Source organism: Alligator mississippiensis, chromosome 1 (genome assembly GCF_030867095.1).
Source record: "Alligator mississippiensis isolate rAllMis1 chromosome 1, rAllMis1, whole genome shotgun sequence".
In the NCBI taxonomy this organism is placed as follows: Eukaryota; Metazoa; Chordata; order Crocodylia; family Alligatoridae; genus Alligator; species Alligator mississippiensis.
Window position 1 is genome coordinate 166278800 of NC_081824.1, and position 26572 is coordinate 166305371.

The window sequence follows — 26572 nt, forward strand, 5'->3', positions numbered from 1 at the left end:
CCCTTAGGCCTGAAGACAGCACTAATCCCCTGCATTGCTGCAGCTCCCCTGGACCTTGCTGAGAGTCCGTTCTATCCCCTAGGAGGGAGAGGGACTCAAAAGCCCACTGAGCCTGCTCAAAGGTCTACTCCAGAATCACACAGAAAGGAAACCAAGAGAGAAATTAAGACTTGGAAACTGGTATTACACCTAGACAAGTAATGTTAGCAGAAGGCAGTTCTCTTCCAGTTAAGACAGTAGCCATGGGCCAAGACTAAGTGAGGCCACTACAGCCTGAAAGTCCTGAAAACACGGAGGTCACCAATATAGTGTTGACACAGACTAAACATCCATAGAGAGCCACTAATACAGGAAGTACTGAAAAGTGTCTTTAGAGCCCTTGTTGTGCTTAGTATGTACACGGGGAATGCTAGGGTTGGCCTAAAGAGTGGTTCCTGTTGCTCATACATTCAGGTCATCTTTGTTCTCTCCTTACCCAGCAGTAAGAGATTAGTGCTGTGTTTGCACATGACACAGGCTAAGTGATCTCTGGGTGCTCAAGAGGGGGGAAAAAACACTTGGAGTAGCTTGAAAAGAAATTAAGAATATAGGGGGTACTGAGAAGATGGACTAGTAAAGAACTAAAGCAAACTGAATGGAAAGGGAGCAAAAATAAAAGGTGGAGGGAAGAAGCGAAGGAAAGGGAAGTTGGATAAAAAAAACAGTTACTTTGGAGGGAAGCTGGCACTGTATAAAGGAACATAAAAGAAAGGCAGAAGAAAAGTTGGAGAAAGAGGAAATGCAAAAGCATACGAGACATTCCAAGTACTCTTCTTCTTAAATCAAATGACGTTTGTTGCCAAAACATATATATAAATCAAGCGTGTATTTTTCTGCAGTAGGAGCAGGAAAAGGACAAGACTGTGAAGACAGGAAACTTGAGAAACCTGTTTCTAAAAATGGAACCTGGGAGCCCAGGCAGTCTGTGTACAATGTAGAGAAAAAGGCTCTCTCCTTTACCCACCAGTCTTTTTCAGGGTCTGTTTTCACTTTGCTTAACATTTTTGTTCATTTTACATTTTTACTGACATCCTACAAGCCTCCCACTATTGTTTGGCCAGCTACAGATCTACATTCTTTCTAAGATTTGTTTCTTGTCTAAGTCTTCAACCATTTTTTTTTGAGAAAAACTAAAATCTGGCTAAAAATACTTAGATAAAACAAGATTATTTTACGGAAAACTAAAAAAGACGAGGTTTCGTCTGAAGTAGCTGCTGTTCATATGTAGACACCTATGGACGTTATGTTGCCCTAGCACATCACTTCAGCGATGTAGCATCACATGTAGACGTGCCTGATGTCTCTAGTCCAGCTCTGTAGAACTAAGCTTAGAAGTAAAGGCACATGCTATGTAGTAACTGTTTGTGGGATCACATGACTTCCACCATTCCTCTAATACTGGTCAGACAGCATTTTGAATTGAACACTTTTCAGAGTATTTAACACAGCAATAAAAAGTTGAAAGAACACTATCTGATTCTTGAGGAAACAATATAATTACAGTTCATCTTGTCCTTCCCTCTTGTATAATTTGCATAGGGCTAAATTATTGGCTTCTCAGAAGAAAGAGGTAGGTAAATGACCACAGCAAGATCAAAGTCTACACCCATTCCAGCCAAATGCCTATCGCATTCAATTGTTACTGTTATTCAGATCCTATTTTAGGTTCAAACAATAAATTTAAAAAAAAATCAGGATCTGCTTCTCTAATGCTGTGGAAAAAGGACGTGGACATGGTATAAGCTTTCCCAGACAGCAAAGATTAAAGCACTAAAGTATGCCCTGCATTTGTAAGCCAAGGACTTCTAGGTTTTGACACAACAAACCAGAGTCATATAAAAGAAGTTCCTGATCTCTGCAGAAAACTGGGAAATTTTACTTAATACGAAAGATATGAAAGTACAGAGATTCTACTACATATTAAAGAGACATAGGAAATGATGCTTTAAACATTTACTTCAATAAAATATTATTCTTCAATATTTTCCCAGGTATGCCAGTTGTAGAATTCCGTTACCAATGAAGGTAGCACTAATACACTTACTAAATCAAGGTCCTTGGCATAAATGTTTGTCTTGCATGCAGAGAATATATGGCTCTATGCTTTCCACATATTTCTGACACTAGAAAGTGTAGGTGAAAGCTCTAGTTGCCTTTTTAAATAGCTGCCTGAAGAGAGCTCTCCACCAGCCTTTTCTGAGGTCAGCCAGGAGAAAGAGTGCAAAGGCTTCAATTATGGGATCTAATCTTACAGCAGGATCATAGTGCTCCTCATCTGAGAGCCCAGGTCAAGGGATAGGACTGATCTGCAGTATCCTGCTGAACTAGGAGAAGTGAGTAAAGTAGGAAAATGGTTTCCCACAGGCCCCTCTGCTAGGGGCAGGGCTGTCCCAGTGTGGGAGGGTGAATCGGGGCAACCACCCTGGGCCCCACGCTTTGGGGAGTCCCATGGAGCTGGGCAGAGCGGCCGCGGCGACTCTGTGATGCCGCCAGCTTAATGGCCAGCTGCTCAACACCGCCCCCCTGAATCTGCTGCTGGCTTCCTCACATCCAGGGGCAGGGCCCCGCACAGGCTGATTTGCCCTGGGCCCCACACCCTGCTCAGGTCGTCTCTGGCTAGGGGCAAATTCCACAACTATGGAAATGCAGATAGTATGGAGTCCTATTTGTAAACCCTGTTTATCTTAGATAAGGGTTTGGGCTCTTTGAGTCCTTTCGTTCATGGAACCTAATCTGGAAAGAAAAAAATAACGCACACAACTGAAGGCATCTCGCTTATTAGCATGCTTGACCAGAAAGGATCAAAACTCACTTGGAACATGACTGAAACATTTCAATTCCAGCTTTTTTAAATTCAATGATATGCAATGGGCTCCACATTTTTTTTTAAAGAAAAAAAAAAATGTATGTTCCCACACCTGAAATTCCCAGAGATAAAATGGTACGTACTGCATGTTCATTTCTCCTCCCACTCCCTTCCCACTCTGTATGTTGGCAGAACATGAACTAGCTTTTTAAAGACACATTTGCAAGGTTCAGGGTCACTGCTCTAAAAATAAATCACTCAGTTTAGCAGGATAGACTATGGATAATCTGGTGGATAATTTATAACGTACATTCACAAATATGATCACATTCCATTTTTTAAAAATCTATACAAATATTAGTAACACTACTTCCCTTATAATGCACAGATTTCTAATAATTACACATAAAGCTCTATTAGACAGCCTTCAACATACAAACACAGACTTATATGCAGTAGTACATCAGGAATGATGTAGTGCTTTTGACCATTTAATTGTACGCATGATCCAAAAGGAGTAAGTCAAAATAATTCAAAAAAAGCTAGTTTTAAGTTTAATTGTTGGAGCAGAATGTACTGTGGGTGGTGGTTGCCTGGCAGCTGCTTTTGCTTTGCTGGCTTGACTTGCTCGGACTGCAGTTTCCAAACGTATTTTCAACTCTGGAGCAGCTCCCATTACTGTCTTGAAAGCATGTGGATAGAGGGGACCAATGTGCATTAGATTCTGAAGTGCAAATTCATGAAGATCTTTTGAAGCTGCAGATGCAGAAGCAAAGGCATTTTCATTCAGAAGATAAGAAATCAGAGTTGGAACTAGAAGAGCAAGCAACTGGACTCCTGAAAATGAAAGAATACAAAATTATCATGTTAAAAGGGAAAACACAAGTTTAAAAAAAAGTTAAAACAAGTTAAAAAAACAACACAGCAATAATATACATATACATAACTGAAAAGAAGATGAGATTACTTTTTTCCTCAGTTCATCTTGTTACATTTTCTTACCAGCATTAGTACACTTCGTTTCCAATCTATCCATCCACTTCACTGGAGAGATTACTGCATGACCTAATATAGCTCACATTGATAAAATATATTACATTTATAAAGTTCCCTGGACAATACAATTGCCCTATGAAACAAGAATGTGCCTAAGACACCAAACTGAACTTTCTGATGGAGCAAGTAGCTGAGTTAATTTCTATTCCCAGTCTGTCACAGGTTTATTTTGCAATTTTGATCATAACAATTACTGTTTGGGCCACAATTTACCTGTCTATAAAGGTTCCAAACTATTGTTCTCTTACATATAGGAGTCAAAGTGTATCGTTCCTGTATTTTGAGAGACCAAGACAAAAGTTGTTTTGTAACTAGAAATTCTCAATAGGTATTAGCTTTACTTTGATGAAGAACCTCACTGTGGGTGCATGTGCACGTGAAATTAATGCGATGCAATAAACTCTGGCACATATTGTGCTAGAGTTTATTGCTCCTGGGAGCCATATTTACATGTGCAGTCAGGACTGCAGCACACTGAGCTGGGCTGGAGCAACCTTGGCTGGCAGGGGGCCCAAGAGGTCAACCTGCCAGTCCAAAGCTGCTCCGACCCAGCTCAATATGCTGTGGAGGGGATGGCTGGGGTACAAGTGCTCCAGTGCAGGGCTATCCGGCAAGCAGCCCCTGCACTGAAGCCCCCTAGTGCCCCAGCCAGCCCCATCAGCATCTACACGTGGATTGTGGTATACTGAAGAACACTGCTGCAGGACAGTACTTGCATTTACAAGTACTAACCTATGGCAGTGTTTATTAGTTTACTGTGACCTAATAGGGCTGCACATGTAGACATGGAGACTTTACTACAGAGTAAACATCTTGTGTAGACACGCACTGTATCTTTAGCAACTCCACTCCCTTAGGACTTTGGTTATACACTTCACTTAAGGAATTATATACCTGATAGCAATAATCCTCCCTCTATAGTTATGTACTGGTTCAGCAAAAATAGCCGTCCTCAAAATCACCAATATCCTAGAAATCTCCCACCCAAGCATTTGTAATCCCATCCATGCTTAACTTGTGAGATCACAGCCCAGAATGGTATGGATATTGGAGAAAGTGTCCCTGGAAAAATGACAGCAACTGCACTAAAGCAGGCTCCTTTATTACTTTTTAGCAATCTAATCAAAGTGTTTATTTTAAATATATAATATGACAGTTCATACATTTTAAATGTAAAATAAAACATATGCTTTATAACAGACAAGGTTTTTCCACACAGGAGTTACCAGAATAACACTATTTTTTCCTGCTAGTTTGGCTAAATACTCAGATACCTTGGTAATGAGGGTAATATTGGTACCAAGCCTGAGAAAAAAAAATTGGTAATGGGTATGCCAAAGTGGTCAGTACTAAAAGATTTAAAAATAGGACCAGTTCATAGCCTAGACACTTCTGTTTGGAAGGTTTGCTTTAGCATATAAGAAAAACTGAAATGCTAGTGCAACACATGACACTATACTGGGTCAGTTTGATACCTGACATTATACCTTTTGTGATGCAAAACTATCATACAACTTGTTTTTGCACCATTTCAACAACCACTTTTAAGTGTATCATCAAATCCCCAACTGCAACAAGCTGGTTGTAAAATACTTTTGCTTCAGAACTATTAGTGTTCTAGACAAGATACTTACTGTTCTTCTCTTCACCAAGGGCAACCAACGTTTCCAGGACTTTTATTCCCTCTTGGACTGCTAAAAGCTCTGTATTGCTGTTAGGGCGGTTCCTTTCTACAGCTTTCAGTTTCTCAACCATTATCGGTGCCAATGAATGGATGTATGGAGTTGACAGAGCACGGTTAGTGTGTTGGAACACAGAAAGTAGAAGCTGGTAACACTTGGCTTGGACCTACTCAAGATAAATACATGCATTAACTTATGAATTTAGAAATCTGCATTCATTTATTAACTTAAGAATCTGTAACATAGTCCAACACATATTTGTGTGTTTAAATGAAAGACATGGAGACAAAAAAGGGAAAAAAATAAAGGAAAAAAAGACAACCACTGAAATAGGAGAAAACAGCAAGACTAACAGATGGCTCAACTGCTAAAAATACTGTTATTCAAAAATGAAAAGGATGCCAAATAGAAAACAAATGTAGGAAACAAGGGTAATAACTACATGAAACTCAGTAAGGAGATTAGTATTTTAATAACTATTCTTAAACATTCTGATCAGTCACTATTGGCCACAGGGCACTGGCTGTATACATTTCAGATCTGCAAGCAATAACACTGGTTGCATCTGAGAAATCTGAGTACTGTATTTGAAAGGCCCTTCCAGTTCCACAAGGTTAAAGTGATCCCTACCAAAAACAGACAAGACTAGTTGTTTCAGATATTTACAAAACAGTCAGTGTTCAGAGGAATGGCTAACTGATACCTTTTTTGATCTTCTAAAATGGTTTCAATAAGGAGACCTCAGTCAATATATCTGATCTGGATTTTAAAAGGAATATTCCCAAAATACTATATAGGAACAAATGACGAAGTATGGCCTTGAATACAACAGGACACAGATATCTAAGAGCTTGGAAACTGGTAATACAAAACAGGATGAGTTACCCAACAGGGTCTTTTATGGATCAATACTGTGAGTAGTATGAAATATATTAGTGACTTTGATAAGATTTTGTGGTGACAAAACCTGTGCAGTAAAAGATAAGGTATGGATTAAATTGAAATTGTAGAACTATAAAAAACAAGAGACCTAATTAGGTCATCTTGCTATTTATGCAGCATCAATTCTCTACAACATTATTTACTACAGCCCTCTAAATTTAATTTTTTTGATCCTGATGCGACAGGGTTTCATCAACTTCCTTCTGAATGCTGCCCAATAAAAGTCTGTGACAGTTGAGAACTTATGATGCTGGAATTCACATCACTTGTTGGACCTGATACAGCCTGAATTTCCTGATCTTCAGGCTGTCACAGAGCAGATCTATGCATTTAGGTGGTTATGGTGGTTTTAGAAGTAAAATGATATTTCTTTTGGGCAATAATATTTTTTTAAAAGTAACGTTTAAAAGTGTACTTTAAATAAATTATTTTAAATAAATTCAGCTTAGTTTTTATTTATGCACTTTTATCATTAGAATGCACTAAGTTAGAAATGCAGCTACTGCAGTTAGTTTTTGGCTGAAAAACTAAATTGAATTATACAGACAATGCAATCCAGAGCATCTTCTCCTTGTTGATGTACCAAACAGTGTGGACAGGCTGTGGTTGGTATCAAGCTACTCTCTGTCACTCACCAAACTGCTAAGGATACTCAGCATGGCTGGATGAGAAAGGCAGGGAATTTTATTTCAGGGAACAGAGAATTGAACTAAGGACATATACAGAGCAGAGTAGGGATCACAGAAAAGCAGAGTTGGAAAGGACGCCATCAGGTCAGCTAGCACAGCCACTTGCTCAAAGCAGAATCATCTCTGACTAAAGTATCTCAACCAAGCATCTATGACCTGCTCTTGAAAATCTGCAGGGATGTATAATCCACAACTTCTCTAGGTAACCTGTTGCAATGCTTGATCACACTCGAAGTCAAAAAGTTCTTCCTAATCTGACCTAAATTTGTTCTACTGCAGCTTGAGGACATTGCTCCTGTTCTCCTCCCCTGTGGGCACAGAGAAGAAAAAAAAATCTAGCTCCATCCTGTTTATAATTTCCCTTCAGGTATTTGAAGACTTATCAAATCCTCTGCAGACTTCTCTTCTCCAGACTGAATTATCCTAGCTTTCAGCCTTTCTTCATAAATCTTGCTTCCCAGGTCTCAAATCATAACTTTTTAAATCTTTATTATACAAATATTAAAAACAAACGGTGAAAGTGCAAATGTATGCGGTCCTCCCAGTGGCCACAAATGAAACATCATGTCATCAGAGACTGAAACCCCACCACTTATCTAATAGTTTGTCACGTTCTGCTGGACTCTTTCCAATCTGTCCACTTCCTTTAGTATATGAGGCCTAAAACTGGTGACAGAACTCCAGGTGGGGCCTCATTAGTGCTGAGCAGAGCAGAAGAATCACTTCTCTTGATCTGCCAGAGAGACTTCTGTTAATACAACCCAGTATTGTTGTTGGCTTTTCTTTTCTGTGCAACAAGAGCACATTGTTGGCTCATATTCAGTTTATGGTTCACTGTAGTCCCCCAGGTCCTTCTCTGCAGTACAGCAGCCTAGCCAATCATTCCCCAGTCTATTTGCAAGCAATTATGGGATGGCCCATGTGCACAACTTTGCATTTGTCCTTGTTCAGATTTCTCCAGGTCATTCTAGATAAATACCGCTCCAGAGTGTCTCACTACCCAGTTTGAGGTTATCAACAAATCTGCAATCAATTCCATCACCCAAATCATTAATAAGGTTCATATAAAAATAAGGGATTTAAAGGCTCCTGGCTCAGCACACTAGCCCTCTCGATTTGCACTGGTCTTCACCAGAAGTCCTAGAATTGTGATTACTCAGCTAAATGAAGAGACATGATATAAAACTGTTTTCCATTTTAAGAACTCCAGCAAGTCTGTCTTTGGTAGACTTTCAGCATGGTCAGAGCATACGACTCCCCAACTTCAGCCTGGAGAAAGACAGTTTTGCTGCAGAGGATTTTCAGACCTCTTTTTGGTGCCACAAACTATATACAGTGAACATTAAAACATGCACCAGCAGCAAAATTTGGACTTCCAGGATTTTCCGGTAGGAAAAAACATGGAAAAAAAACCCAGCACAAATGTTACAAAAAAGTGTGCGCTGGCACAAATGTAGGCCTGGCAGTCTGGAGCAACGTTCTGGCTCTATGCTGTCCTTATGCTGCTGCAGCACGACACCAGGACATCGTGTTATACTGCTGGGGCCAGCATAGGTGCTGGCCCCAGCTTCCAGCTCTCCCTAGCTGAAAAGCCACGAGGAGCTGGGCAAGGGCAGTTTGCCCCAGGTGAGACAATGCGTCCCCCAACAAAGAGCACTTGTAGGGGCTTGCGCTTGCAGTGGCACAAAGTAGCAGCACAAATTTGTGCCACTACTACTTGTGCTGCTGCAAGCGCATACCCCTGCTCATCTGGACATGGCCTATAGGTATACTATATAGGAAAACTCCATAAGCAGTAGGGAAAAAGAGATGAGGAAGTTTCATCCTATATCTATATATATGGATTGGCAGTATACTGAGAGAACAAAAAAACTGGATAATGAGAAGAAAGGAAAGAAGTCCTGAGGAATTCCACATGAATATTCTACGTAAAATAGCACATTCTTAGACTAAAGACAGATGTTTTTCTTCTTAAAAGGAGATCAAGGAAAAGAGTCCTTTCAGTGTCTTAAGGCTTTGGGAGCAGAGAGAAGCACAATTTTAACATGGAAATCTACCACTGCTAACCTCTAACCTTCGTAACTAATACTTCCAGCTAGCTCAATGATGTCGTTGCCTGGGTAAGAAAAAGAGTTGACAATTTTCTCTATCTAAATCTGCTAGTTTTAACTCTTAAGCAATCAGTAGTTACTTTAAATGCAACTATAACTGAACTGTTATTATTAAGTGAACTATCGACTATGAATCTCTGGATACCAAGGAAGGAAGAGCAAAACAGATGGAGTCTGTCAAACCAAAAGCACAAAAGTCACAAAAAAGTGTGAAGAGACTTCAGGTCCCCATCATATTAGTTTCTTAGGCTGGGGAATAGGTGTGCTAGTGTAAAGTGATCTCTCTGACCTGGCATTCCTTATGGGTTATGGAATAAAATTACATTTTATAAGTTTCTATCTGCATATCTGACTACCCACAAAACAAACTGATTTCCAGATAACTAAAAGTAGGTTTAATTTCACACTACTTTGAGCCACACCTCGTTAAAATGTATCGTATTAGCAAAAGTTCAGCTGAGATGATAACTTCAAAAGATAAAGAACACAAGCGAGTTCAGACACGTGAGTCACAATTTTAGATCTCCTCAGATACGCACACACAAATTACGTAACTGCACACCTAAATTCGATTTGTACATTTAATGGGTTTTGATGAGCACGTAACAGACGCACAAATTTTGCACATGTATAAAATGAGGATCACTAGAAACGAGGGGCTTCATTTTTATCCCTTGAGAAAAGAGTCAAAACAGTATTAGGGAAAATGGGGCTAACAAACAAAAACAGATGTCTTTAGCCACATAGGCTTTTCCTCACCTAAATTCATATATATGAACAAAGATAATTTTCTGTTTAAGGATTTCAGAATCTAGCATAAGGTAACTTGAAACCCCTAAACAGTTGCTTAGGGGCTCGTTTGTTTTTAACAAATACCATGGTGCAACAGTTTAAAATTATGACTAATTTGACATGCAGTACCCGATTAGTTTTTGAAGGAAAGTCATTACAATTTTCAGGAAACTCAGAAAATGCAGTATACTTATTAATTAGTCTTATAGCAAATATCTATGGGGTATGTTCCCAGGTGATGAGCTTACCCATGGATCACAGGAATTTAATGCATTTTTAAATCTGTTCACACAACCATTCTGTAAGGACAGCACTCCAATTATTTCTGCACTTGCGGACCAAAGGAAGAGAGCAATAGCTGTTAGCATGCTTACTTCATCAAGAACAGGCTTAGAGGCCTCTGAAAAACAAAAAGAAAAAAGCAGACTGTTAGCTTATTCTGAAAAGGGTTTAGAATCTGTTTAGTAAATCCTACCGCACCAGGATAAATTCACAATGAGGAAACATGCTGGAAACAACTTCAACTGCATACAAATATGCATCTATTCAGTACCAGATCTGCATTTTGATCATCACAGACAATGACTGATATTCCTCAGTTTGTTTAAATGACTAGTCATCTGTTGTAAAGTGTTTCAACATTTCTAAAACTTCCACCTATTAAACCTAAATTATTCAAGCTTGATCTCTGACTACAAGCATTTTTTATGAGTTTTAATATTTAAACAAGTAAATTAAGCTACTTTTGGGCAAGACTATCCAACGAAGAAATATGTTTCCCATTATTAAAATATTCTTTTAAACATCATCTGCAGCTGAAATGGCTGAGGGCAGAAACCCAAAATCTAGCGTGGTAAAAGTCTGCACTGGGAAGGGCCTTGGAGTAGTCTAAATAAACACTGGTTTTGATTTGACTGATTTTATAAGCCTTCTGGAAAAAAAAAAGCACATGCAGTACACCTTGTACATATTCTTCTTTCTAAAAGGGTAAAGTATTCAATTCCACAGCATACTGAAAAACGCACTGAAGATATGCAAACCCAGTGTTTTGTATATCAGTGTGGCCCTGACGGCTAGACGGACACACAGGGCAGCATGAGGCTGAAACTCAGTGGGCAGGACCCAATTTTGGCATGCAGGGCAAGACCTGAGGTGGGGCAGTGTGGAATACCAGGGCTCAATCCCAGTGTGCTGTGCCTGATCCTAGCATGCAGGGCTGATACCAGCAAGTAGGGCCAAAGTGAGGCCTGATCTGGATGTACAGGAGCCAGCTGCGGCCACATTGGGCCTGATTCTGTCATGTGAGGCCCAATCCAGGCCACAGAATGGCCCTGCACCACTCATCTAGCCCACAGGGCCAAAAGGTTGAGTACCACAGGTATAGATAACTTAATGCAATAATTCACTTCTCTCAAATGTGCCAGGGAGATGGTACTGTTTAATAAGCTCAACTGTCCCTGCACTCTCATTTGTATTTTTGCAGAACTCTATTCATTGCCCTGTTTAATCTTCATATGCAGACAAAGGAATGCAGTGAGAGAATTCTGGCTGAGGTACCATCACTATGCAAGTGACAAAATAAATAATAATGCAACTCTGGATCACTTTTCAGCACAGACAACAAAAACTCCAGCCTCTTTGCTCTTCCAGTGCAAGGGCAAGGTAGGGGCCTAGATCAATCCAAGTTGGTTAGTTTATGAAAACAAAATAGAGATCCTCTTAGTGGATGAGTCAGGGGTATGATTTTCTTATTACTGAAAAGGTACATTCAATCCTTTGTCAAGCATACTTAGAATCAGTAAGCGGTTTTTGCACCTAATTTTACCTCAATTCCCTATTGGTCAATGGCTAACTTCCCCACCAGTACTCTGTACAGGAAACCCTTGCTATTCGTGGGTTGGTCATTTGCAGTTTCAAATATTTGCGAATGTCGAACCTGCATCTTAAACATGCTTCAAGGAGCTCCTCGGGAGCTCTGTGCTCGCCACTACCGCCACACTCCCGTTGTCACCAGAGCAGCCGCAGTACCTTTTTCGCAGATTTCACCATTCACAGGAGATAGGAGAACATATCCCTTGCGAATGGCGAGGGTTGCTTGTATTATGCTATTGTAAATCTCCTTTTCCATTCTGAACCTTGCTACAATTATCTATGCCTGGCTTGTCCAACATATGGCCTGCGGACCACCATGCGGCCCGCCAAGCCATTTTCTGAGGCCTGAGGTGCTGCGATGAGAAATGAACCTAAACACTGTTTACTTTCATTCCCACCCCTTGTCCCTCCCCCAGCCCCTCAGCAGCTTCCTAATGGCTGCTGAGGGGCTGGGGAAGGGACAAGGTTCCCACATGCACTGTCAGCTTGACGTTGCCGATGTGGTGCAGCTTCTCCCCTCCCCCCTCATTTCACGGTGTTCCTTCCTAGCCCCGCCCCTCCCTTCCTCATTTGCATGCCGGCCCTGCGGGCCACGTGGGCTGAAGCAGGTCGTGGTGCAGCGGGCACGGGGGGCGCAGATGCCAGCTTGGAGGGATGCTGCGGCCGGGCCTGTGGGAGATGCTGCTGCTACTGTGGCTCTCAGGGTGGGAAGCTGGCACTACTCCTACCTCCCTGCACCCCCCACGCTTACAGACATCACGCTGGGGGTCGTGAGTCATGGGCCCCAGGAAGGGAGCCCTGCCAGCTGGGATCAGGCTCCGGCTGCCCAGGAGGAGAGGGAGCAGGGGGGTGTCCCTGTATATCCTGCACCCCCCTATAGGGTCCCCGCATGTCCCCCTGGCTGCTGAGCCCAGGCGTGCAGGTGTGGGAGCATCCTTGAGGCCGCCCAGGTGGCAGGGAAGACACGGCAGGGTCAGGCGGCGCCCCTTGACCCCTGCGCCCCCAGGCCGTGGCTGGACAGGCCGCGAGAGCGCCCACTCCTGCCGGCCCACTGGGTGATAAAATGTTCATGATCCGGCCCCACATCCAAAAGTTTGGATACCCTGATCTATGCCCTTTCTACCTTCATAATTGTATTATTATTACATTCTTCATAATAAAAAATTATATGAAACCTATTACACCACTTCTCAAAGCTCAGCTGGTTTCCAGTTTCACTGAGGTATGATTCAAGACACTAAGTTTGATCTACTGCAGTGGTTCTCAATCTTTTTTAGATTCAGTGCACCCCTCAGAAAATGCCACCTCTTAGTTTTCCCTTGTTTTTTGATCATACTGTACTAATCCCACCTTTTACCCCCAAATTCTTAAGTATATCATAGAATCATAGAAAGAAGGACTGGAAGGGACCTGTAAGATCATCAAGTCCAGTCCCCTGCCATGGGCAGGAAGTAATTGGGCTCAAACGAGCTCAACAAGGTACTTGTCCAGCCTCCTCTTGAACATCACCAGGAATGGCAACTGCAACACTTCTGCTGGAAGCGTGTTCCAGATTCTAGTTACCCGTATGGAAAAAAAGTTTTTCCTTATGTCCAGCCTAAACTTTTCCCTGACTAGCTTGTGCCCATTCGTCCTTGTCCTCCCAGGGGGTGCTTTTCTGAAAAGTTGCTCTCCCAGATCCCGGTGTTCTCCCTTAACATATTTGTAGGTGGCTATCAAGTCACCCCTCAGCCTTCTTTTACTCAGACTAAACAAACCCAGATCCTGAAGTCTCTCCTCATAAGGCCTATCCCCCAGGCCCTTGAACAAGCAGGTGGCCCTTCTCCGCAACCTTTTGAGCTTGTCCACATCCTTCTTGAAGTGTGGTGCCCAGAACTGGACACAGTACTCCAGCTGTGGCCTCACCAACACCAAAGAGAAGGGGAAGAACGCCTCTTTGGATTTACTGACTACAACTGCTGATTCATGCCTGAGTCTTATTTGCTATTTTGGTGATTTCATCACACTGGTGGCTCATATTCATCCTCTGGTCAATTGTCACCCCCAGGTCCCTTTTGTATGCAGTGCCAGTCAGTGGACCACCACCAATCTTATAGATATGGTGAGGATTCTTCCTACCCAGATGAAGGACCTGGCACTTGTCCCTGTTGAACCTCATCTGACTGCGTTCTGCCCACAGGACCAGCCTGTCAAGGTCATTCTGGATCTCTGTCCTGTCCTAGGACATACCCACTTGTCCCCACAGCTTGGTATCATCCGCAAGCTTAATCATTGGGCTTTTCACTCCCTCATCCAGCTCATTGATAAAGACATTAAAGAGCATGGGCCTAAGCACTGATCCCTGGGAGACGCCACTGGAGATGGCCCTCCAGAATGAGGACACTCCATCAATTACCACTCACTGGGATTGGCTGCTGAGACAGCTGCCAACCCATCTTACTGTAGCCTGATCTAGGCCACAAGTCTCCAACTTAACTGAGAGGATTTCATGGGAAACAGTATCAAAGGCATTGCTGAAATCTAGGTAGATGATGTCCATCTCTTGTCCCATGTCCAGCTGGTTAGTTACCTGATCATAAAAGGATGCCAGGTTTGTTAGGCATGACCTCCCCTCGACAAAAACATACTGGTTGTTTTTCAGTATCCCACCAGTTTGGAACTTGTGGTTGATTGCCTCCCTTGACAAATTTTTTCAAAGATTTTTCCCAGGACCAAAGTCAGACTGGTCTACAGTTAGCAGGGTCATCCCTGTTTCCTTTCTTAATATATCCTATGAAAATTGTATGCAAAATGCATAAATTCGCCTCTCCATTAAAAGCTGCTTCAGTGATGGTAAATCGCTTACCTGGTTGAGAGTATTCCAAGATAGATGCCAGAGTGCTTCGGATTAGATTGGTCCACTGCTTTTGAGTTTCATCAGTCTTGATGACTGGAAGAGTTACAATAGTTTTTATCCCCTGGAGAGCTGCGCTGACTGGGGGTGGAACCTGATTATCCACTGATTTTATTGCTGTTTCTTTCAACACTTTTGTAATCAAAAACAGGATTGTGGGTAATATCATCATGCATCCTGAAATAAAAAAACATCGTACGTTTCTTTCTGTGAACTTTAACAAATGGTATGGTATACAGTCTCTTAATCTTTCCCCAGAGGGGCATCTATTGTTATCAACAAATATGCCAAAATCTACTATAATTCATCTAATGATGCATGTAATCCCATATTTTAACAATTAACAAAGGAATTTGTTGTTCTATTCTGAATGTACAGTATGATTAGCTTATTCCATTTTGCAGGAAAAAAAAAAAATCAAGATTCATTTGGTCAGACAGAAAGGACAGGAGGCAGCACAGCTCTCACCTACACGGGGGAAAGACTTGGACTCCAGTCCTTGTTCCAAGGACTGTAAACTAGAGAAAGGGTGCTTGTAATAAGAACCAAAACCTATGACTTCTACCCTCCCGAGTGAGTGCTGTAAATACTTGGCTTGTGTCATGCTCACTCTTGCCCCAGTGCTTGCTCCTAACCCAATGAATCTCGCATTCTTTTCTGCCAAGTGGAACAACTTCAAAAGAAAGCACTGACATTGCCCTACCCTAGAGCTGCCAATAACTTCAGAGTCAGGGTACTCTCTAGAAAGGCAGCAGATACAGGTTTTATCCCCTCAGGCAGAAGATGAAATTGAACTTGGTTCTCCCACATTCTTGGTGAGTGCTCTATCCATCAGGCTTTTGTATAAAGGAGATACCACTACCATCTTCTCCTGGCAAAGCAGGAGCACCTGTGTGTTTTGCATAGAGTCCAGTTCTGTACATTAGGCAAGCTCTGAGCAAATCCATTGCATTGGGCCCTTCAAGGGACATAGGCAAGGGTATTCACCCAGCTTGTGGCTCCAAAGGAGCTAAGATGCAAGACAGGAACCAAGTTGCTCAAACCCTAGCACTACTAAGGTCCCTGACAAAGGTTACACTTAAGACACAATTAACTGGTTAATCACATCTTTAGTGCTTTGGCCACACGTTCATTCAATTAAAAGTGTGATAAAACCAGGAAAAAGTGGCAAAGATATTACACAAAATATGAATTAACAACTTCATGGCTAGCTCCTATCATACCTTTAACTGAATTTGTGGCCATTGCTCCTAGCCTCCAGGGCACACTTGAGAGGCTGGCAGCACTGATCAGCTGATCAGCACTCCCAGGTGAGGGAGCACGAGCTCCCCTTGGCTGAGAGCCTAACCCAGCTGATGGAGCTCCCAGCCATGGGAATGCAAGATGCTTCTTCCCCACCCCACTGCAGCTAAGAGCTCCAATTACTGACAGGGCTCCCAGCTGCAGGGGGCCACCATGAACCTCTGTGGCTGGGAATCCCATCAGTGATCATGGTGTGCCCCTGGGGCTGGGAGCAGTGATCAACTGACGGGGCTCCCAGGCACAGAAACGAAGACTGCCAATGTAATATGGCACGATGGGATCTGATGCTCAATCAGCGTGGCATGGCAGGAAGTGCAATTGTTGAGATCATTCATCCAATCCCATTTCACCTTCTTTTTAATATTTGTCAGTGGCCTAAATTACATGCTTCTGTGCATATACAGGAGCCAAAATATGAGCAACCAGGGAAAGTTTGTGTCAGTAGGTTCAGGCACCTTAACAAGTTATGAAGAAGTTATGCGGATCATACTTTTGGACCTAGGGGCCAAATTTTAGCCAAGGCCCTTTGTGATCTAGCTCGAAACCTTTTCTAGTTTTCAGTTTCCACATCTGTAATATAAGGATAGCAATGCTTCATTACCTCTCAGGGTGTTGATAGCACAATTTTATGTAGGATGTCTGGGGCATATAAATATTTTAGGTTATTACTCTCCCTTCCCTTTCATCCCAAGGGGCACCAGAGATCTCCTAATATACCATAGGTGTATACACCATAGGTATATACATCCTCTTTTTTGCAGCCTCAAAACAAACGCGTCTTTCTGGCTGAGAAAGCCCAACCAAAAATTCCTTTCACAGGTTATCAATAATTCCTTAGCTGTCCTGAAAGGTCCCTGCTGAATGTTAGAAGTTCTCCATTTCACACGGGGTGAAGGCACTACTCAAGCACGCCTCGTCTCAGACATCTCCCAGAAAGAAGGCAGGGTAAAGTTGTTTCTTTATAGGTCTGCCTTTTTAGACTCAAGGCATGCCTTCGAAAATGTAAGCTCTTAGTTTTCACTCATTTATGGAAAACTAATATAGCAAATTTTTTTCTTGAAAAGAACTTGGAAAGAGCACAACAGGTCTGAACGGTTTTAACACTATGATTTCCTATTTAAAATCTCTGGATATCTTATGAATCATGTTTGCACACCTAACAGTTCTAATATTGTGTGACACTCCGCAGCATCCCTGAAAAGATCTCAAGGCACCTCAGGTTGCTGCAGCACCCTATTGGTGGAACTCTATCTCTGCCTTCTGTCTGACTTCAGACTGGCAGGGCTAACTACCTCACATCCCCCAAAAAGCAAGACAAAAACCCGGGACAGATATCAAGCCTCAGCAGCCTGCACAGCAGCCAAGGGCTATGGGCCAACTCAGAGACTTTATTTTAAACAGAAGTTATGCATGGTATTCATCACTGACTTGGACAAGAGCTCAATTATTTTAAGTTCTTTGCCTAGAACTGTTATTTATTGGTCCCCACATCAAGAGGTGCTGAAAATTTGCAGTATCTGTAAAATGTCTTGCAAACTTGAAGGAGTGCATAAACAGGGCATGCAGTGCAAGTTTCAAAAGTGCACTCCCCTGATGTCCTCTGCTCTGAACATTATTCTAGAACTTAAGCCTTGACATCAATAAATCAGCTTCATTTTACAGTGGTCTGCAACAGATAAAATATATAATTACAGCAACAATTGGGTATTGTTAAGACAAACACAACTGTGCATGTAATATTTCTCATAAACACATTCATTTTTACATATTTAGGTATAATACAGTACCAGCAGGAGAACACAAAGAAGGCAGGTCAGATAGGATAGTAACTGTTGCAGCCACAAGACGAGAACTTTCTTCAGACAGCTGGAGCTTAGTAGAGACATGACTTGGAGAGTCTGACATTTTTGTACTTAGCTGTGGCATGTGCCGTACTAAGATAAACATTAATAATTCCATAGCTGCAAAGACGAGAGATTTTCCAGGCACAAGACCACCACTCTCACCACCTTCTCCTAACACAAGACAAGTTTCTTTTTCCTTTACGTCCTCTTCATCTGCAATGAAAGATACTTGGGGTACAATAAGAAAACCATAACAAATATTACATAAAATCATTGTAAGAGTGAGTAGCATTTTGAGAAAAGCTAGCAGTTCACAGTAATTTATGATAATGGAGCTGCTAAATAAAATAATACTTTTCAAATTAAAACATAGTTAAGGATTTTAAAATTGCCTTAAAGGTATTGTGATTACAACTGACTTAAAAATTACATAGACTCCAGAAATTAATACTTAATAGTTACAACATAGCATTTGAAGTTTCCAACTTTTTTTTTTTTTTTAAGTCCCATGTAAAATTATAGCTGTAAGATGCCAACTTCTGTATGTTACAAGAAAGCGTCATGTGAAGTACACTGACATAGATTTTCTTTCTTTTTATCAGTAATAAGCACATAACCCTTAGGTAGAACAAAATATTGAAGTGCAGTATGACTCTCCAAAAATGGCATCACGCGATTGTCTTTCTCAATTATTCCAGTATCAAATGTATTCAGTTTAGAAGATTGTCTTCCCCAATTGGCACATCTACAAGCTGCATCTTTTTCTTCTCCTGCACCTCAGTAATAAAGGTTTGGTAGGTTAAAGTAGGTCTATATAGCCCGACTGAATTTAAAATGGCTTCAAGGAACAACTGGTACCACAGCACCTGAGACTGGAAAGATATAAACAAACTTTGCCTTTGTACCACCATAAGAATCATTGTGGCAGCACAAAGCCTAAGTAAAGAGAGATCCATGCCCTTGTTGCACCACAGACACTCAAAATTGTGGTCATGACACTAGCTGGTATTACTTGTACTGCATTTTTGTGACAGATGTCTGTTGTTTTATGATAGGAATGTGCAGGCAACCTGGAGCTGCCCATACACTCCTGCTGTCCCAGACAGGTTCTCCCAGGGCTTCAGTGGCCTGGATTATCCACTTCCAGAAGCATAGCTTGAGAATCCCCCAGCAGGAAATTCCCCAAGCATGCACATTGTGTTGCTGTACCCAGACGTGGGGTGCACCTCTGAAAATGAGGAAACGCTGGAGTTCCCATTTACAGGGGAACACCCCAAGTCAGTTCCCCATTTACAGCTGACGTGCAGGATCAGGCCCCTGAAACCCCAGGACCAGGACGGGCCCAATCCTATGGGGCAATGTTGCCAATGAAGCCGATCAACTCTGCTGGGACACACCCTGGCACAGCTCATCCTGCTCCAAGGACAAATGTCTGTTTATAGCCTTAGAGTCTTTTAATAAAAAATTCTATTGATGACAAAAAGGAGCAGAATGCTGCTCAAAGAGAATAAAGGGAGCTTTACCTGATCACAAGATGACAATGAACTACCAGTGTGATACGACTTTGAACAAAGCCACTGTGATCCTAGAATATATTAATGATTACTTCCAGTAGAGATAGAAAAGTATTGATGACAATGTACATCTGAAATGCCTGTGTGTAACTCTGGTTATTTGCAATCAGAAAATAATTTAAACTGGTGCATTTACAAGGGAGGAATTACTAAGACCAAGGTGCACAACCACTGGTCTAGGGGCCAGAAAGCCATATTTTCTAGCCTGCAGGGCTCCACACAGGTCTGAAAATTTGGCAGCACTTCCCTGCTGCCAAATTTCCAGACCCATGGGGAACCCTGCAGGCCAGACAGCATGGCCCTGTGTGCTAGCTCAGGTGAAATGGACCAGGGCAGCATAGGGTCCAATCCAGGCATGTGGGGCAGGGAGGCATAAGACAGGATTCAGGTAGTATGAAGCAGGACCATGGGGCCTGATTTAAGAGCAACCCCAGGGATCCAGTCCATGGTTTGATGCTGCACCACTCATCTGACCTGTGGGACCAAAAGGCTGAGCACCACTGACCAAGACAATCTGGGGAAAGGTGAGTAGTTTCATAAAACAGGAGACTAAATAGTCTAGCAAAACAAAGGATGAGAGAGGATACAACTGGCCTCTATAAACACAATAAAAGAAAAGGAAGCACAGAAACAAATGGATACATAAAAAGGCCATTAATAAAATGCAAGCTGAAAATCAGAAGATTCCAACTATGAGAGAAATGAGATAAAGCCTACCTGTACTAGCAGGGGTCTTGTCCCTGATACAGGAAGAACCCTGCTGGTACAATATTCATTTAAAAAAAGGGCATCTATAGCTACAAACATACTGAAAGGATCTGTATAATAATTTTTACCTACAACCACACTTTCATAAATTTCAGTTCATCACCCAATTCACTATTTTCCTCTGTTAAGGCAAACGGTTTTACATTTGTTATATTTAAAGTCTTACTCAGAGTGTTTCTTTTTTCCTGCAGATAATCTTGAGCTGCTCTCACTATCTGCTGGACAACTCCAGTAATGAGCAGCTGGACTGAGGGAGGGTCCCATGTCAATAAAAGTCGATGCAGTACACTTAGAAGTTCAACACCAAGGAGCTGGGATAAATTTAAAAGACAAAAAGCATTTAAAGAAAAATAAATTAGAAGTGAATGGTTCATAAGAGAAACAGAAAAAATGGTTCTGACCAACGTACTATTGTTCTTAGACATAAAATATATTTTCAGTTTTAAAAAGGCAGTTATTTGGCACACACCAAGAGCCAGACCTTATTTCAGCTATTAGACAGCTAAGCGTAAAACTATCCCATCCTGTTCAAGTCTTGAAAAACTATTGATATAAAAGGTAGATATCACTGCTAAAGCTAAGATTACAGTGTGTTACACAAGCAGTTGCTTTAACAGGTTTTCAAGGATGTAAATGGAGTGGAATAGGACTGCACTTAGGTGCTCAAGATTACTTGGACATCTAATAGATGGAATAGACTCTGACCCTATTTATTTTACAATTTAATTTTGAAAAAAATATCTTTTGAATACAGCCTGCTCTGCCCTTTAACTTGCTAAATCATTTCCTTACTCTAACACAAATGCTTTTCACTCATCGCAATCCCGTATTTTCAGAAGTGAAAACTGGTTAAATCTAATTCCAAAAGCAAAAGACAGCTCACTGTGATTTGTACTTGAGAAACATGAGAGACTGCTGCTCCAAAATGCTCCTCTCTTTTTTTTTTTGTTTTCACTCTAATGATTACATTTTGAAGTAAAATGTAAAAGTGCAAAATATCTGCAGACCCTCCTGCCTGACAATACTTAAATAAATGTATCTGACCGAACTCTGTGGTCTCTTCTTTTGTTTTATTCACCCTAGCTAGCTTGAAAACTAAGTTTACAGACTTCTGGAGAATATGGAATGCTGCATACTGATGGGAAATCTTCTCATGGCCAAAGAAACCATTTTTTAAGAACTGCACTCATAGAAAAATAAAGGCGGTCATGATATAACTTCCCCAAAAACTTATCCAGCAGGTTGAGTATTTTCTAAACACAGCATATTGAAAAATTAAATCCCTCGTAAACACCATAAGTTGCTAAAAGACGACGACCTAGGAAAACTAGGGCCCCCATCTACGCATTACAATTATGCTGCAATCAACATGTTTTGACTATTAGGTAATTGGCAGCCCCGGGCTGAACAACCCAGGTTTAAGACTTGAGGATGTCTGGCCAGGGCCAACAACCAACTGACTGTCTGCTGGACAGCCGCAGGTTAACTGGACCCAAGGCTGTCCAGGGCTGGTCCCCAAACAGCCCTGAGTCTTGAAATAGACTCAGGGCTGTCCAGGGTGAAGCCAACCATCAGCTGACTATTGGCCTTCCTTGCATGTGGGGCTGCAGCACCTAGCTTTCAACTTGCCGGTGCAGTGAGAGGCCATGATTATGATCCCAGGCTCTCTCTGAACTGACAAGTAATGATGGCATGGTTGCTCCCTGATATCAAATCACATCTCCTGCCATGCATACATGGGGCAAGGGCCTAACTGTTAAAACACATCTTGGACATGGCTGCGATATGTAAGCAACGAACGGTATTTCACTAAACCCACTGAGCTCATATGATCAGAAATATCTTCTGAATATGGTAATGCATTACAGCAGAGTACGGGAAAACAGAATCACTCATCCTCAACTCTCCAGAGCTACAAAATTAAAAGGTTTGGGGTTTACTATTTTTGCTCTGTACTACTAGTCTTTCTACAGATTTCCATGTTCATTTCCCAACAGTGTTTTCTACTCTACAACAGTATACAAAATAAATAAAGGAAAAACGTAAAAATCTATTCATTTGCTAGGATTTATTAGGCATTAAAGAGGATAGAGTAAGTAATGATCTTGACACTGACTGCAGTGCTATTAAAAATTAAAGATAATCTGCTGGTGCAAATGGAAAAGTTTTATGCTTCCCTGAATTTTCCCTATTCTGCACAAAAATCATCCTGGGAACCTGACTTAATCCCATAGCCTCCAGGAAATAGTAATCTCTCTCTAATGATAAAGACAGAATTTTTCTTTGTTGGGTATACAACGCATACATGTCTGTACCTAAAAGAAGGCAACATGTTAGATACTGAATATAATGACGAAAGAGTATTTCCAGTATAGCTACCCCGTATTTTTGGCTAAAAAGCTGGCTTTTATTCAAAAATGGAACCTTGGAAACAATTCAAGTTTTTTTCTTTTTAGATTGAAATTTTAAATGGAAAACATAGTCTGTTTGTTGCTGTTCATTTTTAAGTTATTTTAAGGGATATTTTTTCCTACTCAACCCCAGGCATTTTTTTTAAATCATTTTTTAAAATTAAATTTCACAAACACTTTTTAAAAATAATGTCACAGAATGGAAAATGATTGATTTTTTTAAAATCAGATCATTACAAGAAACCAAAAGAATATTTTTGGTTTTTTCTAAGTTTTGGTAGCTAGTTCTGCCTAAGTTTTTTTATCAGCTCTAATGATCACAGACACAGAAATATTGCATAGATTAATCACTGAATATCTATATTGTATGTATACACGTGTATACATGCACACATACACTTCTATAAATGGTATTTACATATTATATATACATCATATCACATGCATATGATGTACATATGTACAATACAGCTGTCTAAAAATATACCATTAGACTTGTGTACTATACCTGATCCTCTGCAATATGGATTCTAGCACAAGGGGAATCCAATAAAGTGTGCAGGGCTTGTAAGCAAGACGTGACATGTTCAACAGGCTCCTCAGGCCTAGGGGAGCAGAGGAATTGTATACTAACACCTGAAAAGAAATAAACTTTGTGTTTTGTATCCAAAGATAGGGGTTGCTTTTTACATCAGATTGAAATTATAGAGATCCTTATGAATTCAGAAAAATCAACAAAAGTAATAAAGCATATTAAGGAAGCAGATATTCTAAATCCTAAGAAAACTGTACATGTGGACACTCTCATAGCCTTCATCACTGAAATCACCAAATGCTTCATTACTAATAGATGTTACAGTGGCACTGTAAAAGTAGATAACTACTACCTTCAAATCTACAGATGAGACACTGACTGCAGTGCAGGTAAAACCAAGGACTTGTCCAAATCTTCTTCTTACTGAATAATGTTCTCTAGATCACAATTTTAAAACTATTAACAGATTGTAGTATGTAGACTTGTATTTTGTCATCTGAGCTATATACAGATACCCAACACATTTTTATCTTTGAACAATAGAAACAAAGTCTGATACAAATCTAATCTGTTCTGATTCCATTAGAAATACATGGGCCAGGTCTTTTTCAGAGCTACAATTATTTTTTCTGAAGAGGGGGGTTTCCAGGCTTTGCACTAGAATGGATGCAGGAATCAAGATAGATGTCATTTACACTAGATGCAGGAGTTGAGGTAGATGTCATTTACTTGGATTTTAAAAAGGCCTTCAATACAGTGTCTCATCCCATTCTTATAAATAAACTAAGCGATTGTGACGTAGATGATTACATGGTCAGGTGGGTGGTGAAATGGCTTAAGAGATGCACCCAGGGAGTGGTGGTGGACATGTTGGTATTGACCTGGAAAGATGTGGGCAGTGGGGTCCCCAGGGTTTGGTCCTTGGACCAGTGCAGTTCAATATCTTCATCAGTGACTTGGAAGAGGGCGTAGAGAGCACTCTGTCCAAATTTGCAGATGACATTAAATTATGGGGCAAAGTAAACACAAGGGTAGGCAGGAAATGGATTCAGGTGGATTTGGACAGGTTGGAAAAGTGGGCAGAACAGAATAGGATGCAGTTTAATACAGCTAAGTGCAAAGTGCTGCACCTAGGGAGAAAGAATCACCAACACACATACAGATTGGGAGATGATGACCTTCTAAGTAGCACAGCAGCAAAAAGGGATCTCAGAGACATAGTAAACTCCAAGATGAACATAGTTGTCCACGTGATGAAGAGATAAGTAAAGCTAACTGCACCCTATCATGCATTAGCAGGTGCATCACAAACAGGTCTAAGATGATACTTCCCCTCTATGTGGCATTGGAAAGGCCGCAGCTGAAATATTGCATCCAGTTTTGGGCGCCGCACTTCAAGAAGGATGTGGATAATCTTGAGAGGGTTCAGAGGAAGGCTACTCTATGGTTAGAGGCCTGCAGGTAAGGCCCTGTGAGGAGAGATTGAGGGACCCAGCCCTCCTCAGCCATCTCAAGAGAAGACTGAGAGGTGATCTTGTGGCCGCCTACAAATTCATTGTGAGGGAGGGGGGGGTGGCACAGCCACAGCAGCAAGGAATAGAAGATACTCTACTTACCAGGGCACCCCTTGGGGTAACTAGTAACCACAAACACAAATGGCCACAAACTGACAGAGAGCAGATTTAGATTGGACATCAGGAAGAACTTCTTCACAGTAAAGGTTACTAAAATCTGGAATGGGCTTCCAAGGGAGGTGGTGCTCTCACCTGCCCTGAAGGTCTTTAAGAGGAGACTAGAAAAGCACCTGGCTGGGGTCATCTGACCCCAGCGCTCTCTCCTGCCCAGGGAAGGGAGTCAGACTCAATGATCTACTGAGGTCTCTTCCAACCCTAAAAATCTATGAAATCTATGGATAGATGGGCCATTTTCAATATCATCAAATATCATTAAAACATTAAGATAATGATATCCACTTAATACCACAAAGCAGCTGTATTTAACTTTGAAATGTAATCCATGGCTCTTACCTAAAATCAAATGCATTCTATCTTTGTTTATCTCTGGCAAAGATTTAGTGGTAGGTGGTGTTCCAGGTGCCTGGTTTAACATAATGGATGTAGCACGTTTCTGAGAATTAGGCATTGCCGCAGCAGCTTCTTCTGTTGACTCGGAAGTATTAAATCCTGTACTATTTAGCCAGAGTGCCACTGCATGCAGTATTGGAGCCCATGAGTTCCGGTAGTGCAATCTAGCTGTATCAATTGTCTCTGGAGTGTAAAATGCTCCACCTGTTAAATTATCAAACTAAATGTTAACTCACAGAAAAAGAAACAGCCATTAAAAGTCTAACATCTTGTGGTATAGTGGCAATGACAGATCATGGGAGTAACAGGAAGTACCTACACATCTACTTGACCCTCTACAGCAGGAATGGGCAATTATTTCAGCTGGAGGGCCACTTACCCAGTGTTGGCAAGCTGTCAAGGGCCACATAGGTAACCCCATCCAGGGCCATCCTGAGCGGGGGGGAGGACCCACATTGGGGCAACTGCCCTGGGCACCATGCTTTGGGGGGCCCCACAGAGCCAGGCAGAGTGGCCATGATGACTCTGCACTGCTGCCAGCTTCACATCTGGCCATTCGGCACCCCATCCCCTTGCTGCCGAATCCATCACCAGCTTCCTGGTGTCTAGGGGCAGGGCCCAGCACAGGCTGATTTGCCTCGGGCCCTGTACCCTGCTCAGGTCGTGTCTGGCCCTAACCCTTGACAGGTGCCCCAGCCCTTGGTTGCCATTTTGGGACTAGAAGTCCCGCCCCCTAACCCCTGACCTTTGCCACCAGGAGTTCCTACCCTTGCCCCCAGAAGTACTCCTTTCAGCAAGGGGGTTTGACATCTCGGAACCAGAAAAATACTAAATTATATTCTTAAAAAAAAAAAAAAATATCAAACATCTACTACAACATCCATTACTTTGATTTCAAAAAAATATTTTTGCCCTGATTTACATGTGTTTGTGTAATGTACATAGAGGCGATTGCACAATAGCTTAAAATGAAGCCTGACTCTGCCAGCCTGGGCCCTGTGCTCCTGCCACCCTGCTCTGGACCCCCGCTGGCCCTGGCCCCAGGGCTTTGGTGCGGGCCCTGCACTCCCGCTCAGCTGTCACCGTGCTCACACCTGCCTACTCACTGCCACTCCCCCCTGGCCTGTAGCCACTGTTTCCCCACTTTTCTGCCCAACGCCACCACTTCTCGC

General features: G+C 41.8%; 1 protein-coding gene across 4 annotated transcripts in view; it reads right to left on the bottom strand.

Annotated features, from left to right (window-relative positions):
• Positions 1-1893: 1893 nt before the first annotated feature.
• Positions 1894-26572, bottom strand: part of HEATR5B (HEAT repeat containing 5B) — an 82234-nt gene continuing 57555 nt past the window's right edge. For 3 of the 4 annotated variants that reach the window (XM_019500601.2, XM_019500602.2, XM_019500600.2), the window contains 8 exons: positions 25344-25604; positions 23290-23417; positions 20537-20681; positions 17972-18256; positions 14835-15059; positions 10366-10517; positions 5536-5749; positions 1894-3682 (listed from right to left, as the gene is read on the bottom strand). In XM_019500601.2, coding sequence (XP_019356146.1) covers positions 3378-3682; positions 5536-5749; positions 10366-10517; positions 14835-15059; positions 17972-18256; positions 20537-20681; positions 23290-23417; positions 25344-25604 — 1715 coding nt within the window. In that variant the 3' untranslated portion in view covers positions 1894-3377. The remainder of the gene's footprint in view (positions 3683-5535; positions 5750-10365; positions 10518-14834; positions 15060-17971; positions 18257-20536; positions 20682-23289; positions 23418-25343; positions 25605-26572) is intronic. The other variant, XM_014600044.3, reaches the window with a different exon arrangement.